Genomic DNA, 25347 nt, shown 5'->3' on the forward strand with positions numbered 1-25347 from the left:
ACCCGTGAAGGTCCCGGGGTAGAATAGGCCTTCAGCAACCCATGCTTGCCATAAAAGGCGACTCAGCTTGTCGTCAGAGGCGACTAACGGGATCGGGTGGTCAGGCTCTCTGACTTGGTTGACACATGTCATAGGTTCCCAATTGCGCAGATCGATGCTCATGTTGTTGATCACTGGATTGTCTGGTCCGGACTCGATTATTTACAGACCACCGCCATATAGCTGTAATATTGCTGAGTGCGGCGTAAAAGTAAACTCACTCACTCACTCACTCACCCTGACAGAACGAACGAAAGGAAGTTGAGCAAAAGGCACGATGATGATGTATCCTCTGTTCTTGAAACTCCTCCTGAAAGGGTATTCCTTTGTTGCCTGAATTGTGACGTTATTAAAGGTTTCTGGAGACAGCGTGAACAGTGACTGAACCAGCTCCTTGCAGGTTTTGTGTTGCTGTCATTTTCCATTTCTCTGTGTTCGTCGTGTCCATATGAAATTACATAATCACACGTTTCTGTGAAAGCGATCATCGGTATGTTTGTCTATGAATATAATTACTTTCAGAACTTAAAATAACGTGGTGTGTAATATATATATTCACTGTAGTACAATAGAGGACTTTTGTCATGTAGTTGAGGTTAATACTGACTGTGCGTTTATGACTGGTCTTCGGCTTTGTTTTGTTTCTGAAACACAAACACATGGTCCACGGCATTTTAAAATGTAGCTTTATAACGTGAGTGATAATTGTTAACGTACATGTAATGAAAGCACTTTGTGGTATATAAATACTTAAATACATAAATAATACATATATATGTGTGAGCGTGTCCGTTCGTGCATGGGCACGCGAGTGTGTGTAGTCTGTCCTTGAACCAAAACGTAATGTCAAAATGGGAGCATTTCCCATTGTGAGGAGATTTGTTGGTGTCACGAATTCACAAAATCTTCTAGTCCTCTGTAATGTAGCGCCCATCCTCTTCGCCAAACTCTGACTGAACATGCACGTGTATACCCGTCCTGGTGACCTCTGTCACCTCTAGGCCTGCCGATGACAGCGAAGGCACGTGCGTGTCTGGATCAATGGTTAGGTCTGTCTGTGTCCCTTGGTGCACTGTAACCACGCGCTGAACATGAGCCCCAGACAGATCCTGCTGAACATCACGCTGAACCTCCAGAACATCTCGCTTCTGTCTGATCGGTTTTGACACGAATATATAGATCCTGAAACAGAGACTCGGCGTGACAATTACATCCTTTTGAGGATTAGCCAACGGTGTTGATGATATCTCACTTGATATGATGATATTTGTCCCGCGCTGTTTGTAAATCATCATGATCACAAACATTGATTCACGCTGATATGAAAATTTGGGTTTTATTACTTAAAACACTCATAGTCAAAATTAACAAGACAAGAATACCTGCAGCTGGAGATCGTGACGTGCAAACAACAAAAGCAAGGTACTCGATATCCTTGGCCACCTCTTACCAACAGTTGGTTAGCGGTCAGCTCACGCTCAATATCCACAGGTTGGAATATTGTTAAACGTTTAAAAACGTTTCTGGATTGTGAATATGGTAAAGACGCGTACGCGTTTTAAATACTCACAAAAGAACAATGGCACCGGTGACATGTGTACCTCCCATGACGGCGAAAGCCATCCCTCTCCATATCATCACCGTGTTCTGGTAGATGTCACTGAAGACAGAAGTCCCCACCAAGGAGCATATCGTCTCCACCACCGCAATACTAGCGAATAGGGCACCTGCAACAATAGTACGCAGATATATGCAGGTGTCAGCAATACTCTATCTATACCATACTCATGAAGATCCGGGATAGAATTGGACTTCAGCACCCAAGCTTCGGGTGAAACGGGACCGGCTGGTCAGGTTTGGTTGACACATGTCATCGTATCGCAATTGTGTAGATCGATGCTCATGACGTTGGTGACTGGAATGTCTGGTCTAGACTCGATTATTTAGAGACATCCGACATATAGCTGGAATATTGCTAAGAGCGGCTTGAAACGACAAAGCAACTAACTAAGCGTCTATTGCAGGGGTTTTTTTTGGGCGCTGGTAAAGTAATATATAGTGACTGATGGACTAAACAGGTGTCAGGGTAAGATGCCCGTAATCTACCTGAAGATAAGGTTTTGTAAAAGGTGTTTTCCCAAACGAACCATATAAGGGACATAATTCATACGCATGTATTCATTCAAAACGTGTTGAAAATGAACAACAGAATGAGTATACCTGTTTACAAGGAACAGAATGAATATACCTGTCTACAAGGGACCTACAATGTACATTTTTTTTTGATCCGACGGAGCCAAAAGTCATTCTAGTGTCAAATATGAGTCTCATTTCATAGACTACCAGTGAAGGAGCCTAACTGGATTTGCCTTGTGATATAATCTCCATATACATATTGACCTTGCTTGTTAGATGGAGCTAACCGGGACATAACGGAGCGGATGATCGGAAACATCGTGGCAGCAGGGATCTTGATGCATGCAACTGGAAGAACATGATGCTAATATTAGAGTTATGAATAATGAACAACTTTATGATTCAAACTGTTGAGCATTTTGATGTGTTACAGTCAACATTGTATATTAAACTTTAAACGAGAAGCATAACGTGGACTGAATAGTTTGAATAATAATGGATTTGGACTATTCGTGGAAAAATGAATCTTTTCATCACTTTTCAGTATTTATGATTACAAACTCGTCAATCTGAAATGACACCCATAATTGATAACAATATGATGTGCCAAAAGCGGATGCGGATTACATTTAATCAAAACACATTTTTTCAAAGTGATATATTTATTTCACGGACTACTTACGCCCATACATCATCCAGTCTGTGCTTGCAATTGACTGTAGGCCCTCTGCTGCCCCCATCGCCACTAAATCGATCACTCCGATCACCTCATCGATACAGCAACACTGCAACAGTCGCGTCAACGGAACACCGATCACTTGTTGCGCCACTGAACCGATTGTACTGTAGTAACCTATTTTCTCAGGTGTCCAGCAAAATGGAAGGTTCAGTTTGAAAAGTATGTCAATATTAGTCGCCCCAACGACTGGTAAGGCAGTAAAAACGAATATCAAGATAGCTAATACGAAGCATATTCGCTTCCGTATACTACCCTCCAGGACATAAAATCCGAAGACACGTCGACATCCTTCAAGAGGTGTAATCCAATTGCTCTTTGGTCTTTGAGGCATTTTTCTACCGGGCAGCAGAGTCACCACCAATAAGAGGTCCAGAAGAACAATCAACGTGGCAGTCAGTGACGGGTAGAAGAAGTTCACGTCTTGGATGAAGTAGCCTGTTGCTGTTGCTGAGGCAGCAACTCCTATTTTCTCAAAGAACTCCACGAAGGCTATGCCCATGGTTCGAGCACCTGTTGCTGGGGTGTTGTCAGCAGTATAGGCATATGATGCAATCAGAAAAGCGAAATAGCCCCCTGTTATCCCGCCTACACCTTCAGCTAGAAAGAACAAATTGATATCCATGTTCCAGTAAATGATGATTGCTGAAATTCCGAATTTCAAACACTGACCAGTTAGAGGCGCTGCAAAGAGGAGCTTGCGTCCAACAGAGTCCGAGTAGGAACCAAGCATAATATTGCTGACGATGCCGAGACTACTTTTCAAAATTGTAAACTGCATTTGTTTGTCTGCAGCGATCTGCTGTGCCTTCTCCTGAAGTATGTAGTCTGGATTTGACGTGTTCAGGTAACATGCTTGATTCGTTGGTCCTTTTCCTGCCAGAGTTTGATTACGAAACAAGTCCTCTGTCACCCGTTTGTAGACATACTGACTCAACACTGGAATGTACATCGTTCCCGCAGTAACCATCATGAACAATATCATATTTCCAAAGAGGAGATTGTTGATTTGAGATTTCCTGACTCCAGATTCGGGGGACTCCTCCGTCTTCTGCAGGAGCGGTTCTGTTTCCATGTTGTATGTTGTGCATTGCTCCCTATACTACTGGAGATATCGCCACAAATTATGTCACGTAGTGATACATAGATATGACACAACATCTACCCATATGCACCCGTGGCTTGTGATAACACACTAAGATACCGAGACCTAACAGTGAGCATGTGATATCCAACAGGCATCATTCACCATTGCGTGTGACTGAGGTGATATTAGTACATCGTGGACATAGTTGAAAGAGCACTAGTATATCCTACTGACATATATGAAAGTAACGATGGTTTAAGACATGGTATTTTGAGGGGTTATTATATAAACAGATCGATTTGCCCTTTATGTGCAAGTCTGGAATTTGTTGGGTCTGGATGACTGCCGGATGTTTTTGGGTGAGCTGGGATTTACACTTCTTTTAGCACTATTCCAGCAGTATCACGTCGGGGGACACCAGAAATGGGCTTCACACATTGCACCCATGTGGGTAATCGAACACGGGTCTTCGGTGTGATGACCCACTGTCCTACCCCACCGCCCTGGATCAATGTCTTGTTAATAATATTTGTGTCTTGTTGGTGCCACTTATATCTGTCATGTAAACTCTTAAAGGGATGCTTGGATACAGCACATATTCCAACGGTGCCACAAAAAATTGAAAGGGATACAAAGGGTTGCAAAGATTAATGGCTGGTTGATAACAGAGGCAAAAACTTACCAGCTCTCAATATGTTGAGTAGACAAAGCCTACGAATCTGTACCCCTCGAATGGATTTTGAGATCACAAGAATGCATTGACCTCCCCGAGCGATTGGTATAACTGAAGTCATAATGAACTTTAATCACCTCAACTTGAGTTGCTCTTCATGGTTGGATGTAATTTTAATTTTTCTTTGATAATTCTCTTTCGATGTATGTGAATAATCACAGCGTAACACAAACAAAGCATTCCAGAGGTATCTGAAAAAGCGACAAAGATGTTGGGGGCACCAATGTCAACGTCAGTGCTGATCATCTGTGCTGATGCAGATATAGTGTCAACCAAGTGAAGAGCCTTGAAACCTCAGCACAGAGAGAAGACTCTAGGATCAACCACTGCACCGAGATTAGTACAAGACATTCTGACAAAGAACGGCGCACCTGGGTACCGGGTGAAGTCGGGTGATACGTAAACAGAAGGCTAATCACTTCCTACCAATGTGTCATTTTGATTTTGTAAGTATGAAACGTGGAATATGTAATGAATGTAACGATATTGTGTAACACCTGAGAACAACGTAGTCCAAGTGTTGACACAGACACAGTAATTTTCCATGCGACATGACAGGGTGGTTCGGTCCTTAGCGTCTTCGTTTTGCTTGTGTTTTTGACTTAGACGTCCATTAATGGTGCAGTCCAGACTTTGTAGAGGGCGTCGTGGAAAACGGTAATTATACAATTATTTTGAATACACTCATATGCAGAAGGTCAAAATAGGACTTCGCTTACGAAATATCACGCTTCCTTCACAAGGACAAAGTTATTCAACTTTTTGTTATTCTTGGTGTCTTAAGTTTTGTATATCCCAAACTCCTAGTGGTATCCAGGTTTGGTGACACAACCATTCCACCTCCCTATTCCGTACTTTCGGAATACCATGAGAGGTGCGCATGCGCACACTAATCAGTACGCGTGTTTCCAGGAATCGGTGGGTGGCAAGAGTTTCGACTTAGTTGAATATTGCGAATATCTTCAGTGTTTTGGTGTTTCGATGGAAATGCTACGAGGATAGTGTGCAGTAAGTTCTTCTGGTCAGGTTCACAGAGTCTTATGGACAGTGTTATCGAAGTTTACGAAGCTACGAAGCTATTTGACCTATACGGCCGCGGGTCGTGGTCTGTTCGCCTGGTATTACCAATATGGCGATGCCCTGCAGGGGAGACAAAGAATTTGGCGATGAGGTCGTGAAGACGACACGCCACAGTATTTTTGAACTGGCAGATACACTGGTATCTTCAAAAGTGGATTACAGTGCTCTCGCTGGGAGACAAACTCACTATAACATGAGGACAGTGGAATGTTCAGGCGTTGGTACTACTGAAAGTAGTCAAAGTGCCAGCTACTTTGTTGGATCCTGAGACGGCGAAGCCCACACGGACATGCACAGGCACGTCTCCCTTTGACGCAAGGTTAATGTCTCTGAATACTATGATGAGGCATCAACAACAACAATCAGATGTGGTGCAACAGTGCCCAATGTCAGTCAGAAAATATCAGGCAGATCACCGCAAATGCCAGAAAAATCCGAAGTTTTACGACATCTTCCGATTGATCCGGAAGTAAACAAAGCGGACATGCAGTGAAGTTCAGTGGAGACGGTTACTCTGATGTTTCAGAGGAGGACTGTGATGGCCCAGATTTTATCGAGCAGATTGTGACCAAATGCACACAAGAGGATGTTTTCCCGGATTATGCCCCTCATATTGATGAGGTAACTAAACTAGTCACGGAACTCCTTCTTGAAATACTTTCCTTGCGAAAGAACACTTCCAGTAAAAACAGTTTTATTTCTGGATAAAAAACATGTACGTGAAATTATATAAAATGGCAAAGTTAAAAATTCTTTGTCTTCTGAAAGCCCTCAAACTGAGCCACAATAATTATCAAAGAGGAAAGAAACTTGTGTTCATCACCTGAATACTGTGGATCATCGCAATTGCGATGTTAAATCTTACCCCACTCACTCAAAAATACACTTCAGTGGGTGTTTAGATTCACATGTTTCTTGCCTATACATCCATGAAATAATTACATAAATGACTTCATTGAAATATTGATTGTTTCACGAATTTCTCCTGTGAATGAGTGAGTGAATGAGTTTTCTTTAAAAGCGGCTTTGAATGGGAAACCCGCTTTGCCGGATGCCTTGAAATGTCGACTACTTCTTGATATGGTCGTGAAAACCATGCATATCCATCAAAATACGGCCAAAACGAACTAAAGTTTACCACTATCGTAATTCGTCTTAACCGAAGTACTTTATAGGTAATTAGACAAAGATGTGCATCGTATTTCAAAGCAGTTCGTTATAAAGGTGGTTTAGTTTTCTACACTTGATCTTTCAGTCATGTGTAGTGTAGTTATCTACAGTGATGAATACCATTTAGGACCCGTGAAGATCTTGTTAGAATTTGCCTGATTGTCGTAAAAGGCGACTAACGGGATCGGGTGATCAGGCTCGCAGACTTGGTTGACACATGACATCGTATCCCAAGTGCGGTTGTCGTACGAGGCGACGAACATGATCTGGCGGTTAGGCTCGATGACTTGATTGAAAAAAATGTATCTCAGTTGCACAGAACGGTGTCAATAATATTGATCACTAGATGTCTGGTCCATCATTTACAGAACGTGGCCATATAGTGAGTGAGTGAGTGAGTTTAGTTTTACGTCGCACTTAGCAAAATTCCAGCTATATGGCGACGGTCTGTAAATAATCGAGTCTGGACCAGACAATCCAGTGATCACCAACATGAGCATCGATCTGCGCAATTGGGAACCGATGACATGTGTCAACCAAGTCAGCTAGTCTGACCACCCGATCCCGTTAGTCGCCTCTTACGACAAGCATAGTCACCTTTTATGGCAAGCATGGGTTGCTGAAGGCCTATTCTACCCCGGAACCTTCACGGGTGCGTGGCCATGTAGAGTGCGGCGTTAAACAAAAAGCAATCAACAATCAGTCAAACAATTTCCCCCAATTACTGGGAACGCCTTGGCGGTGTTTGTGTCGCACTTCATCATCACACGCCCAACATGGAAACATGAGTTTCACTTCAGCATTATTTAACCCTGCTACTGCCCACTCTGATTGAATTGTTCATTTTATACCTGGATCTTAGCATCTCTCATTCCATGTTGCTGAAATTTTTCCGGAACAGTGTGTGAAGCGATGGACGGATCCAACCAAACACGATCAGATAACCGCTACTGATGAACCTTGAACAGTGAAAAACTCGTGGTGCCAGTGACGAGTAGCAGTGTTCCACAATTTGTCAGAATATCAGACAAGTCTTTCTCTTCCAGCCCCAGATGTCCTCTTGGGCTAGCTCCCCGGGTCCTCCTCCTGAACATTTAATTCCCTGGTCCTCTTCTGTTCCTTTCTCACTGGGCGTGATACAAAGATGAATATCCTGTGGAGATAATGGCAGGAATGTGACACATTTCTATATTTAACCTTTGTTTCATATTTGATTCCGAAACCATATATTTACAGCACTTAATAGCAACGTTTCACATAGCTAAAAGGGTTGTAAGCGAAAATCGGCCATCGTAATTCGTTTCGTTTGAAAGTTTCTTTTATATGTGTGTTCATACGTCAAGAGACATGCATCAACGGATAGCTGAGTGTTAGTCAATGTTGTCAGCGACCCGTGAAGATCAGGGTTAGAATTGGACTTCAGCAATCCATGTTTGTCGTGAGAGGCGACTAACGTGATCGGGTGGTCAAACTCCCAATTCCCTAGATCGATGCTCATGATATTGATCCCTGGATTTTGTGATACCGATCTAATAATTTACAGACGCCTCTTAGCTATATCACTGCAGAGTGCAAAAGTAAACACGCACACAAACAAACAAATAATGTTATGAGAATGAAGTGTAATGTCACCCTTAAGCGTCTGAAATTTGAGATACATACACGAGGATGACGGCAGCAACGACGTGCATTCCAGCCATAACGACGAAGACGAGGCCTCTCCACATGACAACAGTGCTCTGGTAGATGTTGCTGAATAAAGGAGTTCCGACTAGCGAGCAGATTGTCTCCACCACCGCGATACTGGCGAAGAGTGAACCTGTAACAATTATAGTACAATTACTCTAACGGAGAATGGTGATCCTGTAGGAATAGTACAGCTACAATGGAGAATGGTGATCCTGTAGGAATAGTACAGCTACAATGGAGAATGGTGATCCTGTAGGAATAGTACAGCTACAATGGAGAATGGTGATCCTGTAGGAATAGTACAGTTACAATGGAGAATGCTGATCCTGTAAGGAATAGTACAGCTGCAATGGAGAATGGTGATCCTGTAGGAATAGTAGCTACAATGGAGAATGGTGAACCTGTAGGAATAGTACAGCTACAATGGAGAATGGTGAACCTGCAGGAATAGTACAATTACTCTGAAGTATCGGGAACCTATAATAATATTACATCTACACTCGAGAACAGTGAATCTGTAACAATAGTACAGCTACAATGGTGAATGATGAACGTGTAGGAATAGTACAGCTACATTAGAACATAGTAAACCTGTAACAACAGTACAGCTAAACTGTCGCATGGTGAACTTCTAACAGTAGTGCAGCAACACCATCGAGGAGTGAACCTGTTACAATAACATAGTTAAAATGACGAATGAAGACCTTGTAACATAAGCAAATTCACAGTGGCTAAAAGCAACGCTTATTGATACAGCCATGTGAAACAGGATATCCATAGTGAGCCAATAGCAACTGTTGAGCTATGCTAGAGAATGGAGTACAAGAAACAAAGGTACAGCTTTACTGGTGAACATGAAACCGGTATCTGTATTACATCTATCCTGACGAAAATTCTTGGACACCCTCGAAACAGCATCTGTAAAAATGAATCTCTAGGAATACTAGCAATGCAGCTCCTCAGTTCTGAATATAAGTAAGATAGTGAACAGAGGGCAATAGTACAATAATGCTGACACAGTAGAACAACGGCAGTGAAAAGCAGTGACCCCAAAAATGGACCTCTAACAATAGTTCTTTGACAGCAAACTCAGAGAATATTAAACGTCTAACAATAGTATAGAGATACCGACAAACTGACAACCTTAACTGCGACACATGTATCCCGCGAACTGGTACAAGTGGGACGAGAACACTGATAGAATCGGAACATAACAAGCTTGCATAGACTATATCGGAACATGTGCCGATAGGACAGCTACATAGGTGATATCGGAGTATGTAACAGTAGGACACCTATACAGCATCTTGGCTCCCGGGCCTCGCATTAATAGGCGATATAGGAACATGTTCCAGTGGTACAGCTACACAGGCGATATAGCAACATGTTCCAATAGGTCAGCTACACAAGCGATATAGGAACATGTTCCATTAATACACCTACACAGGCGACATAGGAACATGTTCCAGTAGTACAGCTACACAGGCGATATAGGAACATGTTCCAGTAGGACAGCTACACAAGCGATATAGGAACATGTTCCAGTAGTACAGCTACACGGGCGATATGGGAACATGTTGCAGTAGTAGAGCTACAGAGGCGATATAGGAACATGTTCCAGTCGTACAGCTACACAGGCGATATAGGAACATATTCCAGTAGGGCAGTTACACAGGCGATATAGGAACAGTTCCAGTAGTACAGCTACACAGGCGATATAGGAACACATTCCCTGTACTACAGCTACACAGGCGATATAGGAACATGTTCCAGTAGTAAAGCGACACAGGCAATATCGGAACTTGTAAGAAATGTGCACAGCGACTAAACTGGATTCGTTGGTGACTTTCCGAATGTGTCTGATTTACTGTCATTAAGACATGTACATCCCGTATCTTTTCTTTCTATTCGTGCTTACTGGGTTGTCATATTTCTCTATGAAGCAAGGGACGCAAAGACAACACAAGACAACATAAAACAACTCTTGGCGAAACACTGTTTCGTTTTCTTTGTTGGTTAAATCCGTGCTCAGCAATATTCCAACTATAGATGGCGGCGGTCTCTATTTAATCCAGTCTCGACCAGGCAAGCCGAGTGATCACCTAACCACCTGACCACCTCATCCCGTTAGTCGTCTCGAAAGGGCTGCTGAAGACCAGTTCTAAACCGGAGCTTCAAGGGTACGTGGTGTAACTTACCTTGTCTGTCGGGTGGCGCCATGCGGGACATGATGGCTCGGGTGATACTTGACAGAGTGCTACCGATTGACGACACTCCTACAACTGAAACATTTACATATACAGGTCAATGAAATGACATTAGGCTCTTGTCACTGAAACATTTTCAAACTCGTAACAAAAAAACTGGCCATGATTACAATATTTTGTTTTATTTTTCTTTAGTTCTCGCCGCTTGTAGCAATATTCCAGTAATATCACTTCGGGGGACAGAAGAAATGGACCTCATTGTACCGATGTAGAGAATCGAACCCTGGTGGCGAGCGAGCGCTTTAACTACATAGCTACCCTACCTCCCCGATGATTACAAAAGGCACTTACCTATATACATAATGACATCCGTCGATGCAAATGAGTGTATGACATCACTTGCGACGGCTGCTGTTGTTGCTATGACGGCAATGACCTCATCTATCAGGCACACTTGGAGCAGTCTGGTTAAGGGCACTCCTATCAAGGGACATAACACCGTGAAGGCTGTCATGTAATATGCCAGTTTTTCGGGAGTCCAGCAAAACGGCGCATTCAGGAGAAACAATGTGTCAATGTTAGACCCTCCCAAAGCACTGATGACGTTAAACACAAAAGTAAGCAAAATAAGGATGAAGCACGCTTTCTTTAAGGCGCTGTTATCAAGAACATAAAAACCAAACACTCTTTTAAGTCCTTCCACTGGACTCATCCATGTCGATCTTCTCTCCCTAGCATATGTGCGTGTCGGGAGGAACAGTGTGACAATAAGAAGAGCCACCAAACACACCAGTGTGGCCGTGAGAGCCGGGTAGAAGAAATTGACATCCTGGATAAAATAACCACTGGCTATTGAGACAAGGGAGGTGGCGAAGAATTCCGTGAGGTCGACAACGGCGATACCGATGGTACGTGACCCCGTTGCTGGGGTATTGTCGGCGGTGAATGTATAGGACGCGAGTAAAATTCCGTAATAGCTTCCCAGGAGACCATCTATGCCTTCGGACAAGAAGAGAAAGTTCAGGTCAAGCCTGCATTTGATGATAACAGACGTGAAGGCGGATCTTATCAGCTGACCTGTCATGGGAGCCACAAACAGGAATTTTCGACCGACTGAATCGGAATAAGCACCCAACATGATGTTACTGAGGATAGCCAGGGCGCTTCTCAACATCGTGAACTGCATCTGTTTCTCCGCGGTGACTTGCTGGGCCTTTTCCTGGAGCATATAACCCGGGTCTGTTTTGTTCCGGTAACACGGTTGTGTTGTTGAGGTGTTGACCAAAGTGTGGTTGAACACATCCTCCGATACTCGATGATACAAATACTGGCTCATGACAGGTAGGAACAGGTTGCTTGACACCGTCAATATGAACATCACGCCATTCAGGAAAAGGAGGTTCTTGACGTTGGATTTGTCTCCATTACGGCTTTTCCCGTCATTGGGCAGGAGTAGTGGTTCGTCCTCCATACTGACACAGTTATGCTTTCCTTATACAAAACATACACACGTGGTCGTATCTATAAATAAAGTCATACCTGGGTTAAACATATGTCTGCCATGCCACCGTCCACCTGTACGTCCTGTGACAATCCAAGCTGTGTTCTCAATAAACCTGGTTTTGATTAACCGCCTGGTTTGTCAGTCGAACACGCTGCTAGCGTTGTTCACGCCTCGTTGCTTGTATTGATCCGTCCATGTGCCGCGTGTTTATACATTCATCGTTAACCTCAATGTGACCTTACTGAAGTGACCTCACTGAAGTGACCTCAATGGCATAACGTAGCAGCGTCTCTGTAGAGAGGTGTTTCACCTTCCTAGCAATAGACGATACTTTCCTTTGAATCAACATTCAGATTATCCGTCGTTCCATTACGCCCAAAGGGGTTAAACTGGTGTGTGGTTACTAGTGGGTAACAACACGGAGGACCTTGTGTTTACACTCGTCAGTGACTATGCATTTCTCTGCCATAGTGACTAGCTTGTAAGCCCTGTATATATGTCTCTCCCCTGTCACTTTATATAACACAGACAGTAACTGTGGCAGAACAATATACGTGTGTTGTAAAATGTCCATTACGTTACATGATTTATTACACATTTATGTAACTCACGCAATCAAATGGCTACCGGTATAAATGTATTTATAACTTCATGCTGCGTGTTTCTGATGTGAATACGAAGTGAAATTTATGTCCCTGTATACATGTCAGGCTGTCCGAATTTTCCTCTATCCTGTCTTACCTGAATTTTAATTCGAAGTGAAATGATAAAATGTTCTCTTATCTTTACTATAGACAATGTTTTCATGTGACCAAAAAATATTCTTTTCGTTGGAGGGGCGCTAGGGTAAGTAGCCCAGTGGGTAAAGCATTCGCTCTTCACACTGAAGGCCCGAGTTCGATTCCCCAACTTGTGTGAAGCACATTTCTGGTGTCCCCAGCCGTGGTATTGCTGGAAACTCGGTAAAAGCGGCGTAAAACAAAACTCAGTATTTTTTTCCTTGCACACTCAAACAAATATGTATTGAACAGCAAATAACTCTTTTCTTTCGTCAAGATTTCAAATAGATGACATGAACATGAACGCTTGCTTTTATCAGATTTCAGCGTTTCTTTTGTTGTTCCCTATAGGTCAAGTTACCCGTCTTCGTCCACAAGTGTTAAATTGTTTCCGAACCAAAGCGACTTGATCTACATCATAAATAAATTTAAAGACTATTACTGGGTGTTCTCAATTCTGAAATTTCATGAAATAAGATCTGCAATGATAGATAAACATTTATAATAATCATCCCGTTATTTCTCCTCGCCCGCCCATACTCTTGCTTGTTGAGGTTTGAGATAAGAAACAAATGATACGAACAGGTGCTCCCAGTTCGGAAAAATCTATAACCATGTAATATTTGGTGATGCATGGCAGCGAAAGTGGCATGGTGTCTCAAGTAAATGATAACAAAAACACTGTACTGATACACTGTACATTTGTATTCGATATCGTATATACATAAATTTAATTCATTTAGCCATCGATTTTGACCCGTGAAGAAGTAGGCGATTAACGAGACGGATGGTCAAATTGACTTTGTTGACACATCATTATAGTGGATCTATTTCTTGAGACAGGGGGCAGTGGGGTAGCCTAGTGGTTAAAACGTTCGCTCGTCACACCGAAGACCCGGGTTCGATTCCCCACATGGGTACAATGTGTGAGGCCCATTTTCCGGTGTCTCCCGCCGTGATATTGTTGGAATATTGCTAAAAGCGGCGTAAAACCAATTTCACTCGCTCACTCTTGAGACAGCATTGTACACAGCCGAGACGCGAACGTCGAGTGCAACTTCCTCCCTGAGATCGATGGATAACGGAATGCATCACGTGATACATATGCAGCAAATGATGACGTCTCTGGTCATTGGCTGTTTATGTTGGTTCAAGTAGAATACTGTTCTTTGTTCACCAGTCTGAAAGCTCTGAAACAAAACAAGAACTTTTCAAAACGGTGCGTGGATTTCAAATGAATAAGGTGGAATAGTGCTTTGTTTTTGGTTGTTAGATTGTTGTTTAAGTCCGCATTCAACAAGCTTCCAGCTATAAGGCGGAGGTCTGTAAATAATCGGACCTGTACCAGGCAATCTAATGATCAACATCATGAACATATACGTAACTGGGACATGATGATATGTCAAACCAAGTTAGCGAGTCTGACTACCCGATCCCGTTGGTCGCCCTTTTCAGGCATTGGTTGCAGAAGACAACAATTCTAGACCGCATCTTCACAAGCATTTGATAAATAGTCCCAGAAATGAATTTATGATATAATGGAGAGTGTTATCGATGCAATAAACCAATCTAATAAACATGGTATACAAAGCTAATAAATATGCGAATTAGGTAAAAAAAACTAGAACTAATTTCACAAAACGCCATACAACGTCATGCGAATCCCACAACGTAAACGTTGAATGATGACGTTGTCGGGAGTTTTCGAGGGGTTTTCCATTGCGTGAGCGAATTTGTAAACAAACATGGCTGCCCCAAATTCAATATTGGCGATTCAGTCAGAGTTGACGATAGAGGTGCTGGAGTTATTACTGCAGTGGTTAATTTTGGAAAAAGATGAACCTGAATACTTTGTTCAAACAGAAGGTACAGAATATGAGGCTCGGATGAAAGACAATCGTCTGATAGCAGCCAGGACACTGACTAAATCTCAGGATGTTCTGTTTTCGAACGTTGACTTCCTCTCGTTATATGAACTTCTTGTCAAACACACTACTGTTTGTCTGTGAACCAAGAACCTATTTCTTACTTATCACACTCTTTCTCTTGAATATTATCTTGTTTTGTTCTTTCAAGACGAAAAAGTCATTCAAGGTTCCTATTCAGGTTTGGACTATATAAGAGACTGGTCACAACCATATGTCGCCGTTGCGAAAGGTCACTGACCTTGACCTCGCTTCAATGCTATGTATTCATACGAATACATTATATTCTCTTCAAACGTATTTTGCTCTACTTTTAAACTATTTTTAAGCACCACATTATATGATAAAGAGATTATTGACCGAGTGTGTTTCCGTATCGTTAATATCATATTATTAGGGATAAAAATTATATTATGCTCAAAGGCTCGCAGAATACAATTTTTATCCTTAATAATATGACATTAATGATACGGAAACACACTCGGTCAATAATCTCTATTTATTATATATAGAATATAATAGTAAGACAAAAACAGCCCACCCAGATTATTTGTACCATAAATTGTAGCCTGATCCACATAGTGTGGTAGACTTAAGGTTATTTTGAACGCTTAAAAAGTATAAACTATTCAGGTTCTCGTATTAGGTCTGGATGTCACTGTAAAATATAACAGCACTTACAGAAAGAACCACAGAGCTATGAAATGGGATGCTGCCATGGCAGCATACACAGCACCTCCCCAGACTGAGACTGAAGTCTTGTAGATGTTGTTGAAGGTCACAGCACCTAACGCACTGCTGAAAGACTCGACCACGGCCAGACTTGCAAACACAGCACCTGTCGTGGGAAAAGTGTGTCAATGCAATTACAATATGACAATTACTATGGTGTGAGTATAGTTTTACGCCGCCTGTAGCAATAATACGGCAATCGTACTGTGAAGTACACCAGACACGGGCTTCTCACCTTGTGGCCATCGGAGTGAGACTGAACGGTTTACCAACAAGCCTACCCTCACTGCCGTTTCATAAAGGATAAACGTGTGGCGTTTGACGTATGCACGACTACATGCATGGAACAGGAGGGTGATATTATGTTTATTGGCAGTCTTCATTCCATCTTTCCCATTGTGAACTGTAAAATAATGCCATGGGTAAAAAAGAACTAACCAGTTTGCATGGTTGAGATATATTTTGTCTACAGTTTATAGCTAGTTTGGGAAGACAAATGTAACGCGGGCATAGCGATATCAACTGTAAATTCACTTATATTGTTCAAAACTGACGTCGTATACAAGAGTGACATCCTGTGGAAACCACGTCATAGAAGACGTTAACATTCAAATTGAAATATACATATGCATTGTTGGTGCATTTATTTTCAGAATAGATGCACATACATGCGCTGTACATTGTTACGGTGCTCTCTCTCTGTGTGCTCATGGTTTAATGACATACAGTGGCGAAATCATGCAAGGAAAGATAACAATATTGATTATTGTCGTATATGACACTTTCCTGGTGCATAACGTTTCTTTGTATCCCAAACATCAGACAATACGACACGTGATATTGCCCTAATACATCAACCACCAGAGCGTGTTGTTGGTTAATCTACGGGGTTGTAGGAAGTAAAATTAAAGCTTAAAATAAGAATTATTTCATATGTAGTTAAACAGACAAATACCCACCATGTCTTTGTGGTGGAACTAATTTAGACATGATGCCTCGAGCCATAGGCGACACCAGGAACCCAATAAGACCCACACCAGGAACTGGAACAAAATAGGTCATTTGGGAGTTAGTGTATAAATGGAATGTTTAGGCCAACTCAGTTGTTATCACATGACACAGCAACAATACGCTTGTCCACATCTGTAGCAAATGACACCACGTGACAAGACTGGGCATTTGGTGACTAGGTGTAGTAGGCGCTCTAACACTGAAAGAGTGAGTGAGTTGTATTCCTGCAATAACACGGGCGGGGAATACCAACAATGGGCTTCTCACATTATAGCCCTGTCGGATTGAACTTGGGTCTTCAGTGTGACGAACGGACACTTTTACCATTGGGCTACCTCAAGGCCCCAATTTTGAATGAAATAGCTGTGTTTGAGTAATACAATTCATTACATTAGTTAAATATATTTGGCTAAACAGTCTCATCTTTCTTGATACACACGCATAAACGTGATTTCAAAGAAAAAGACTGTTCATACAAATAATCATAAAAGGAACCCCGAGACTTTCTTTACTTTCAGAAACTGTGGGAATCTGTCACATATTCTACATTTGTGTAGACTTGAACTGTGCATTATTTTCAAAATCAGTTATTGAAAGGTAACTTACATGCCAGATACAACATCCAGCCTGATGTAGCCAGTCCGAACATGACGTCTCCGATGATGACGAACACTGATCCCAACACCCCCAACACTTCATCGGATATGCACTTCTGTAGTCCTTTAACCACGCCTGTTCCTACAGTACGCCGTACCACGGTGCTCACTGTATCGTATATGCCGTTCTGGAAGGGGCTCCAACAGAAGGGCTGGTTCATCACGAACAAGAGGTCCACGTTGATCTCTGAGGACGTGCTGATGACCGAGAAGAAGAAGGCTGCCAAGCCGACCCACAACAGGACCCGTTGTCGCCGGTCCCGTTCCTTCACGAATAGGAGATACACGTTGAAGATGTAAGAACATCTGCTGTAGTTGGTATTATTCACCACAGTGTCTGTTAAACATATAGCCACTATACATATCCCAAACACCGTCAGGCAACACGCAAGGAGCGAGGGGTAGAAGAATCCTGAACGAATGATGAAATACCCCGCTGCAGTAGATGCTGCTGCCTCAGCTAAAGCATTGACGCACTCCAAGAATAATATCCCAAATGATCGAGCCTGTTGTGGAGGGGTGTTGTCGGCGATGTAGGCATACGCCAACAGCATGAGACCCCACGAACCTCCAAACATCCCGTCTACACATGGCACAACGTAAAAGTAGTCTATACTGAGGTGGAACCAGATTATCAAAGATGCAATGGCATTTCTCACAAGCTGGCCAATAATGCAGGATATGAAAATAAACTTTCTGCCGACGATGTCTGAATAAGCTCCGAGCCCTATATTAACCACACTGGCGATGAGTCCACCAAGTAGAGAGAAATGCCACAAAACAGTGGAAGATCGTTCCTGGACAGTCTCCACCATAACATATCCAGGATTGGAAGTGTTCTGGAAACACGGGGCCAGAACGCTGTAGTTCTTTATACGACTGTCGTTTCCGAAAACGTCATCAGCAACTCTGTGGTACACGTACTGACCCAGCACAGGCTCATATATCTTCGTAGAACATGTTAGAATACCAACGATGATGTTGACGACGATGAGGTTCCTCACATTGGTTCCTGTCCCTGTCGGCAGTACGTCAGTCAGTGGTTCGTCATCCATAATCCTGACTTTGACGGACTGTGGTAGGTGTTAACACTTTAGATGGTGCATGGAACGGCCAAACAGTCTTAATTATGATGAGCTTCTATATATATCGCTTCATTGCTTTCGGTGTACAGACCAGCCTAGACTTGCACAAATCTCTAAGGTGATAATTCATAGTTTAAATGATGATTTCTTAAACTTATAATTTAAAACATCTCTGTAACCGGGTCCTGAGTATTGTCCACTGTTCTAGACTTGCCTCTTTAAAGGATAGATTTTCTCTTTGTCTAGGGACTAAGCCGTCAGCTAAGAGCAGCTTGGGGATATTCATTCCAACGCAGGCCGGGGAGACACTGGCACACAGTGAGAAACCCAGTACCGATACACTCCGACGGAGTATTACTTGAATAGAGCTGAAAGCGACGTAACAGTATACTACATCACTCACTTGCAACGTTTTTGGATTATAGAACAAATTGTTGTGCTGACTCGAACTTAAAACAGCACAAACACTTCACAGATCATGTTAGTTCAGACACAGAGGTTGACTTCAGCAAGGTTCCATACGGTTTCATTTTCTGTAAGAGTTAAAATTCACTCAGTTGCTCTTCATGAATCGTACTGTTCGGTATTGTAGGCACACATGCACATTTCCCACATCTACATTGCCACAGGATACAACATTAGGAATATGAACCTCCAGGAAATATCGCCTTCTCAGTTTATCCCGTGGCTCATCGTTAATTAAGCTCTGCTACTGAGTGACCTGCACAGTGACCTTGCACTCTCAGTGACACCACCGCCTGACGCCCCCTTTAGACCCAGCAAGGCGGAATGAGAGAGAGAATTTTGTGTGCGAGCTGACCTAGATGTCGTTTAGGATATTTAGAGGTTACTCGTATAAACGCAGGGGTCAGAGTATCTTACATGTTTCATTGTCTTGTCCTGTATATCAGAATACGCAGACTAACAACTAGTCTCTGAAATGAACATGTTTTACAGTGTGAATGTTCATAGTATATTTAACAAAATATAATCAAAAGGAGCTCTGAGACCTGAAGCTGTGGAAATCAAGACATATTTTTCAGACTCGCGTGGACTTTCTTGGATATATTTGCTTCAAGGTCTGTTATTACAGACTACGGAGTACGTAACAGAGGACCGGAAAGTTCCGTTGGATCTAGGGTAAAACTGAACCCTTTGTTCAAGCGAAAGGTACTGCCATATATTCGTTTATATTGCTGCAGTGCTTGAGGCCTGCTTAGATGCTTAGACTAACATCTTGTCTCTGAAATGAACAGTCAAATCCCGATGAGTCGAATGCCGGTGTCTCGAATATTATGCATAACTCGAAGTACTTGTTTGTTCCGACATATCCTGTTATAATTGTCATCATTTGATTTCCGGTTACATAAATTTGTCTCATAAATACACACGATGACTCAAGAAGGAAACTTGGTCACATGAGATTAAAAAAAACCCCCAGTAATCTTGTATACATAATCCAAAGTCGATCAATGAGAAGTTAATTGGTGTAGCTGACTGATGCAATAAACAAACCAGCCCAGCTCACACCTTTCACCCTTGATGTGTGAGTTCAAAAGGCAGATTAGTAATTTTTGTGTGCACTATAGGAATACAGCCATATTCTGTCAAGGACAGTGGGGTTTCTCGAGTCGGTCCCAGGTACAAGCAATGAAAATGTTTCCAACCTGGCAAGTGTCCGCAAATTTGTAGATAAATGTAAGAGTAATTCACAGAAACAGCATGTATTTTTTTTATAAATATCAGACTTTTCCAGAAGTTAGTTCGCCTTTTGTTTCAACAAGATTCAAGATGGCACTGTGTATATCTGTCGATTGCCAACAGACTTTGTTCAGAGGTTTTAAGAGGTACATGTTATTTGTATTTCATTGTGCTAGTATTGAAATGCCTTCATATTTATATTCTATTCGTGCTCATTATCTATGTCACCTAGTGTATTGGTGTGCTGTATTTTGTGTTCATTATTTATGTCACCTAGTGTATTGGTGTGCTGTAGTTTGTGTTCATTATCTATGTCACCTAGTGTATTGGTGTGCTGTATTTTGTGTTCATTATCTATGTCACCTAGTGTATTGGTGTGCTGTATTTTATGTTCATTATCTATGTCACCTAGTGTATTGGTGTGCTGTATTTTGTGTTCATTATCTATGTCACTTAATGTATTGGTGTGCTGTATTTTGATATGATGTGCTGAATAAAGCAATTGTTCAATATACGATCATGCATTTTGCAGAAACAAACTGTTCATACATAACAATCATAACATGAAATGAAAAGGAGCCCACAGACTTTCTTTTTTCTTATAAAAAGGAGCCCACAGACTTTCTTCTTTCTTATAAAAAGGAGCCCACAGACTATCTCCTTTCTTAGAAAATGTGAGATCTAGGCTTGGTTTATATTCTAGCCGAGACTTGCATTGGCTTTCTTGGATATATTGGTTTGACATGACAGACCAGGACATGCTTTCGGTGGGTTGTCTCAGTCCCTGAACTGGATTATGTATCCTTCCACTCAGCCCTCCCAGCAATGCTAAATTATAAAGTTTAAATGAAGCAAGTCTAAGTTTTCCCCTCGCCGGGGCACTTTTTTCAATTTAAAAGGAGCTTGTTTCTACCGAATTTATATATATTCAGAGACTAAGCGTTAGTCTACACAGCACAATGATTGATATAGGCATTCACAGGAAAAGCAGACCGTATGACAAAGTAGGGTTCGTGCACCCATTGTGTAATTTGTTGTCTAAAGCCTGTCATACCAAATGTCAAGTGTCAATTCCCGCTATAAACTGTACATACAGAACTTTATCAGTATATAGATGTAATCCACAACTGGGACCGTCCATTAGACCAAAGTGTTTACCCGAGCCAGTACGTAGATAACCAACACTACAAAGTCCGCACTAGTATTGGTAAACTTACTTATACACAACATAACTATAATTCCTGATTTGACTTTTTCCCTAATTAATATTAAAAGACCAAAATGGTAAAATCTCCTGCTGATGCAAAATGTTAAGTAAGAAATGTTGAAAATGTGCAAACAGTGTGAAAGTCATAGGCATATGCATAGGATTAGTGTTTTTCAATTCTCGTTTTCTTAACAAAAACAACTTATGCTTCAGCTGCAAAAAGTATATTTTGTGCTTTCAGCGTAGCTTTTAGAACACATTGCTTATTTCATCTGCTTATAACGTGATTTCATACCCCGGATGGTGAGAATATTCTATTTTTAGCTTAAATACCCCGGATGGTAAGACCATTCCATTTTTAGCTTAAATGCTTAAAGCGAATATTGTTACTCTCAGATAAAACATATCGATAAACCCAAGCTGTCTGTCAATGATATACACGTTTGAAGTCTTGCAGGTATTCATGATATCCAGTTGCCATGACCATACAAAGTTAGCGGGAATGAGATTTCACAGACAAGGAAAAGTGGTGTGTCAGTGCTGCTTTCCTCTAGATCGGTTTATGACTGTTTGTACTTTGTGAAAGTCCAACATGGGACCTCCCATGATCGACGCTCTGAGAGAGGACTTGGTGCCTGAAATGTTAGCCTAACCCTTCAGTTCCAGAGACAACAGAAGTGAGTTTGGGACCCTTTTCACACGCTGTCATATTTACTGGTTCTTTTAACGAAACACTCCAAACATAGCTCAGTTGCTTTCTTCCAGATACATTTAGAGTGAGTGAGTAAGTACGGTTTTAAGCCGTTTTTAACATTATTCCAGCAATGTTACGGCGGGGGACACCAGAAATGGGCTTCACATATTGTACCCATGTGAGGAATCGAACCCTGGTCTTCGGTGTGACTAGCGAACGCTTTAACCACACGGCTATCCTACTGTCCGGTCCGAGAAGCATTCAGAAGTTGGAATACTAAGGACGAATAGGATAAATGGATGACGGCAAACTGAATATTACAATTTGGTGTAGGTTCTAGCACCATCGGCACCATCTGGCGCCAATGTTTGGTTTTCTGTAAAGGTGAACTATCTGAGATATACTACTTCACTCGAAATTTATTTACATTCACGTCTTTTTAAAAATCTTACTCATTATTTTACAGTCACTTTTTTGGATGCGAGGACAATAAGACACTCACTGAAAATGGGCTCGAGGAAGCATGCACGGCTAGCACCTACCACTTAGCACATGTCAGTTTTCGATGCGTGGCCATGAAAGCAATGTAAGCAAACAAACAAACGTAAACCGGTCAGACAATCAAGAGATCGATGGGCGAGATACTGATATGAAATGACCGGGTAATGACCTTCCATGCTTATCTGGAAGGGTGTGGTGGTTAAAGCGTCCGTTCGCCTCGCTGAAGACCCGGATTCGACTCCCCACATAGATACAATAAGTGAAGCCAACGTTTGGTGTCCCCAGCCGTGATATTGCCGGAACATTGCTAAACCGACGCAAAACCACACCAACACCCCATACCCAGTCACCTTACATGTTTATCTACAGTCAAATGAGCGAGAGCTGTAAACTGGGCAAATTATGATTGAAGCTGCACATAAATCTGGGCGGTAAGGCAGCCTAATGGTTAAAGCGTCCGATCGTCACGCTGAAAATAAGGATTCGATTCACCACATGGGAACAATGTGAGAAGCCAGCTCATTCCTGGTGAGCTCCGCAGTAATGTTGCTGGAAGCGGCGTACAACCACACTCACTCGGTCACTCACTCACCCACCCACCCATTCACTCACTCACTCTCTCAAGCTCCAGGCCCTCTCGAAGCATTATTCTTGCGAGATCCACATCCTTCATACAGTTATGAGTATATAGCCATTTTAGATATGAAGTGCATACCCATTCAATGATCGCCTGCTGCTACACTTATTATCTGAAATATGAATTTTATTGGGATGTATCAGAGATAATTACACGAATAACTCATCTGCATTAACCCGAAGCATATTAACACAAACCTACATTTACAGTGATATTTTTGTAAAGAAAAAATGAAATGAAACATAAACATCATTCCACTCAACAACATATTGCAGCTGCAAACCAGAAAATCTACTCAGCCATCCAACATACACCTATACAAATCAATAATCAATTCAAAGGTTCCATTTAATATAAGGACCAAAGCTGTACGGTGCTCGTGGTACATTTACTCCTGGTCCCACGGGATGATGGCCTTTCGAAACATTTTGGAAAATATTTTCGATTTGTTGTACATTGTGAACTGTAGCTTGTTGCGAACTTAATGTTGGCGTTAAAAATATTGGATTGACAGTGATCAACTAATCAATACAATTAAGTATGAGATATTTGTGCCATATTTAGCTGAAAACTATAGTACGCTTACAATAGCTGTCGCATACTCTCGATATGTTAACCATGCAAACAGACGCGTCGTTCTGGAAACGTTGATAGCTATTGGACCCGTGCATGACGGGTTGGAAATACCAAGTTGCTTTTGACGCCAGTATAGTATAAATACTTTAAAATCACCTGGGCTGATACAACACCGACCTGTGTCAAATGGCTCTGTTTCTCAATTTGTTTTTGTAGTTCATAAGACTCCACCTGTGACAGTTGTTCCAAAACGCTTGCAGTTAGTATAGTCATGGTGAAATGAATAAGAGAGTAACAAAACAGTAATACCCATTGTTGACGAAGCATTACGGTGATAACAAGTGCTTCATCACGCCATAGATTAAAAGTGTCTGCAGTCTTAACGTCACATGGGCATATCCTATGTATACGGAGTCTAAATGTACAAGTGAGTCCAGTATACTAAGCATAAAGTCATAATATTTCCACCTAAATAAACTGGAAATGAAATGGAAAGATGTCGATGTTTTGATGAGTGAGTGTAATCTAGTGAGCGGTTACATATACCAGCAATTTAAAACGCACGCAAAAGTCATGGTAACCCACAGTGGGGTAGCCTATTGGTTAAAGCATTCGCCCGAAGACCCTGTAATCTAGTGAGCGGTTAAATATACCAGCAATTTAAAACACACGCAAAAAGTCATGGTAACCCACAGTGGGGTAGCCTATTGGTTAAAGCATTCTCCCCAAAACCCTGGGTTAAAAGAGTGAAATCCATCTCTGGTCTCCCCACTCGTGATTTTCTGTGATATTGCGAAACTAAAAGAGGTATGAAGCAAAACTCATTCGTTTCTGATGGAGCCAGGCCAGGGGACCCATGAGGATCATCTTTGTGATTCGGCTCATTCGGCAAGTATGGCACTAGGGACTCCTGTGGGTTACGGAATACCCAGGGAGTATTAGCACACAGAGCAGTCAGTCATGGTAAATATAGACAGGGAATTGTTGTATTCATGCATGGCACAGTTGGATTTTGTCAACTTTCAGAAACGCGAATATTTTTTTCCTCGGACTAAATAAATTCTTTAAAAAAATCCCTAAAAGGTTAGGGGATGCACTAAACGTATTTGACTGTTCATAAGTCGATTGAGCCTGCTGAGAGATGAAGGGAATTCGATATAGAGGTGAACATATGTATTGTTATTGTCAGTATTGATTAAGTTAATCCCACGTGTGTGGACACAAGGGAGCGTTCAGGTCAGTACATGGTTACACCACCTCTTGCAGCCATCACTGCTCGACACCGCCTTGGAAGCGTCTGAGGACGAGGGTGATGTTTACGGACGCATCGATCAATTTCGTTGTATAGATGCTCGATCAGGTTCAGATCAGGCCATGTGGAAAGCCGGGACACATTGTCTCCCATCCCGTCATTGCAGGAGGAAACGCGATTCAAAACTGAGCCAAATGCGTTGCAGGTTCC

General features: G+C 42.0%; 3 protein-coding genes across 3 annotated transcripts; all 3 read right to left on the reverse strand.

Moving 5' to 3' along the window:
• Positions 1-947: 947 nt before the first annotated feature.
• On the reverse strand, positions 948-3986 carry LOC137295035 (lysosomal proton-coupled steroid conjugate and bile acid symporter SLC46A3-like). Its single transcript, XM_067826295.1, has 4 exons — positions 2858-3986; positions 2440-2523; positions 1610-1766; positions 948-1221 (listed from the first exon to the last, which is right to left on the reverse strand). The coding sequence occupies exons 1-4, from the start codon at positions 3984-3986 to the stop codon at positions 948-950; spliced, it is 1644 nt and encodes a 547-aa protein (XP_067682396.1).
• A 3640-nt stretch (positions 3987-7626) lies between these two features.
• Positions 7627-12681, reverse strand: LOC137294520 (lysosomal proton-coupled steroid conjugate and bile acid symporter SLC46A3-like). Its single transcript, XM_067825553.1, has 4 exons — positions 11229-12681; positions 10869-10952; positions 8644-8800; positions 7627-8134 (listed from the first exon to the last, which is right to left on the reverse strand). Exons 1-4 carry the CDS (start codon positions 12346-12348, stop codon positions 8047-8049), a joined length of 1449 nt encoding a protein of 482 aa, XP_067681654.1. The 5' UTR covers positions 12349-12681; the 3' UTR covers positions 7627-8046.
• A 1562-nt stretch (positions 12682-14243) lies between these two features.
• On the reverse strand, positions 14244-18539 carry LOC137294993 (lysosomal proton-coupled steroid conjugate and bile acid symporter SLC46A3-like). The gene is made up of 4 exons (XM_067826232.1): positions 17435-18539; positions 16777-16860; positions 15767-15923; positions 14244-14350 (listed from the first exon to the last, which is right to left on the reverse strand). Exons 1-4 carry the CDS (start codon positions 18537-18539, stop codon positions 14311-14313), a joined length of 1386 nt encoding a protein of 461 aa, XP_067682333.1. The 3' UTR covers positions 14244-14310.
• Between the last annotated feature and the right edge of the window lie 6808 nt (positions 18540-25347).

Source organism: Haliotis asinina, chromosome 8 (assembly GCF_037392515.1).
Source record: "Haliotis asinina isolate JCU_RB_2024 chromosome 8, JCU_Hal_asi_v2, whole genome shotgun sequence".
Lineage (NCBI taxonomy): Eukaryota > Metazoa > Mollusca > Gastropoda > Lepetellida > Haliotidae > Haliotis > Haliotis asinina.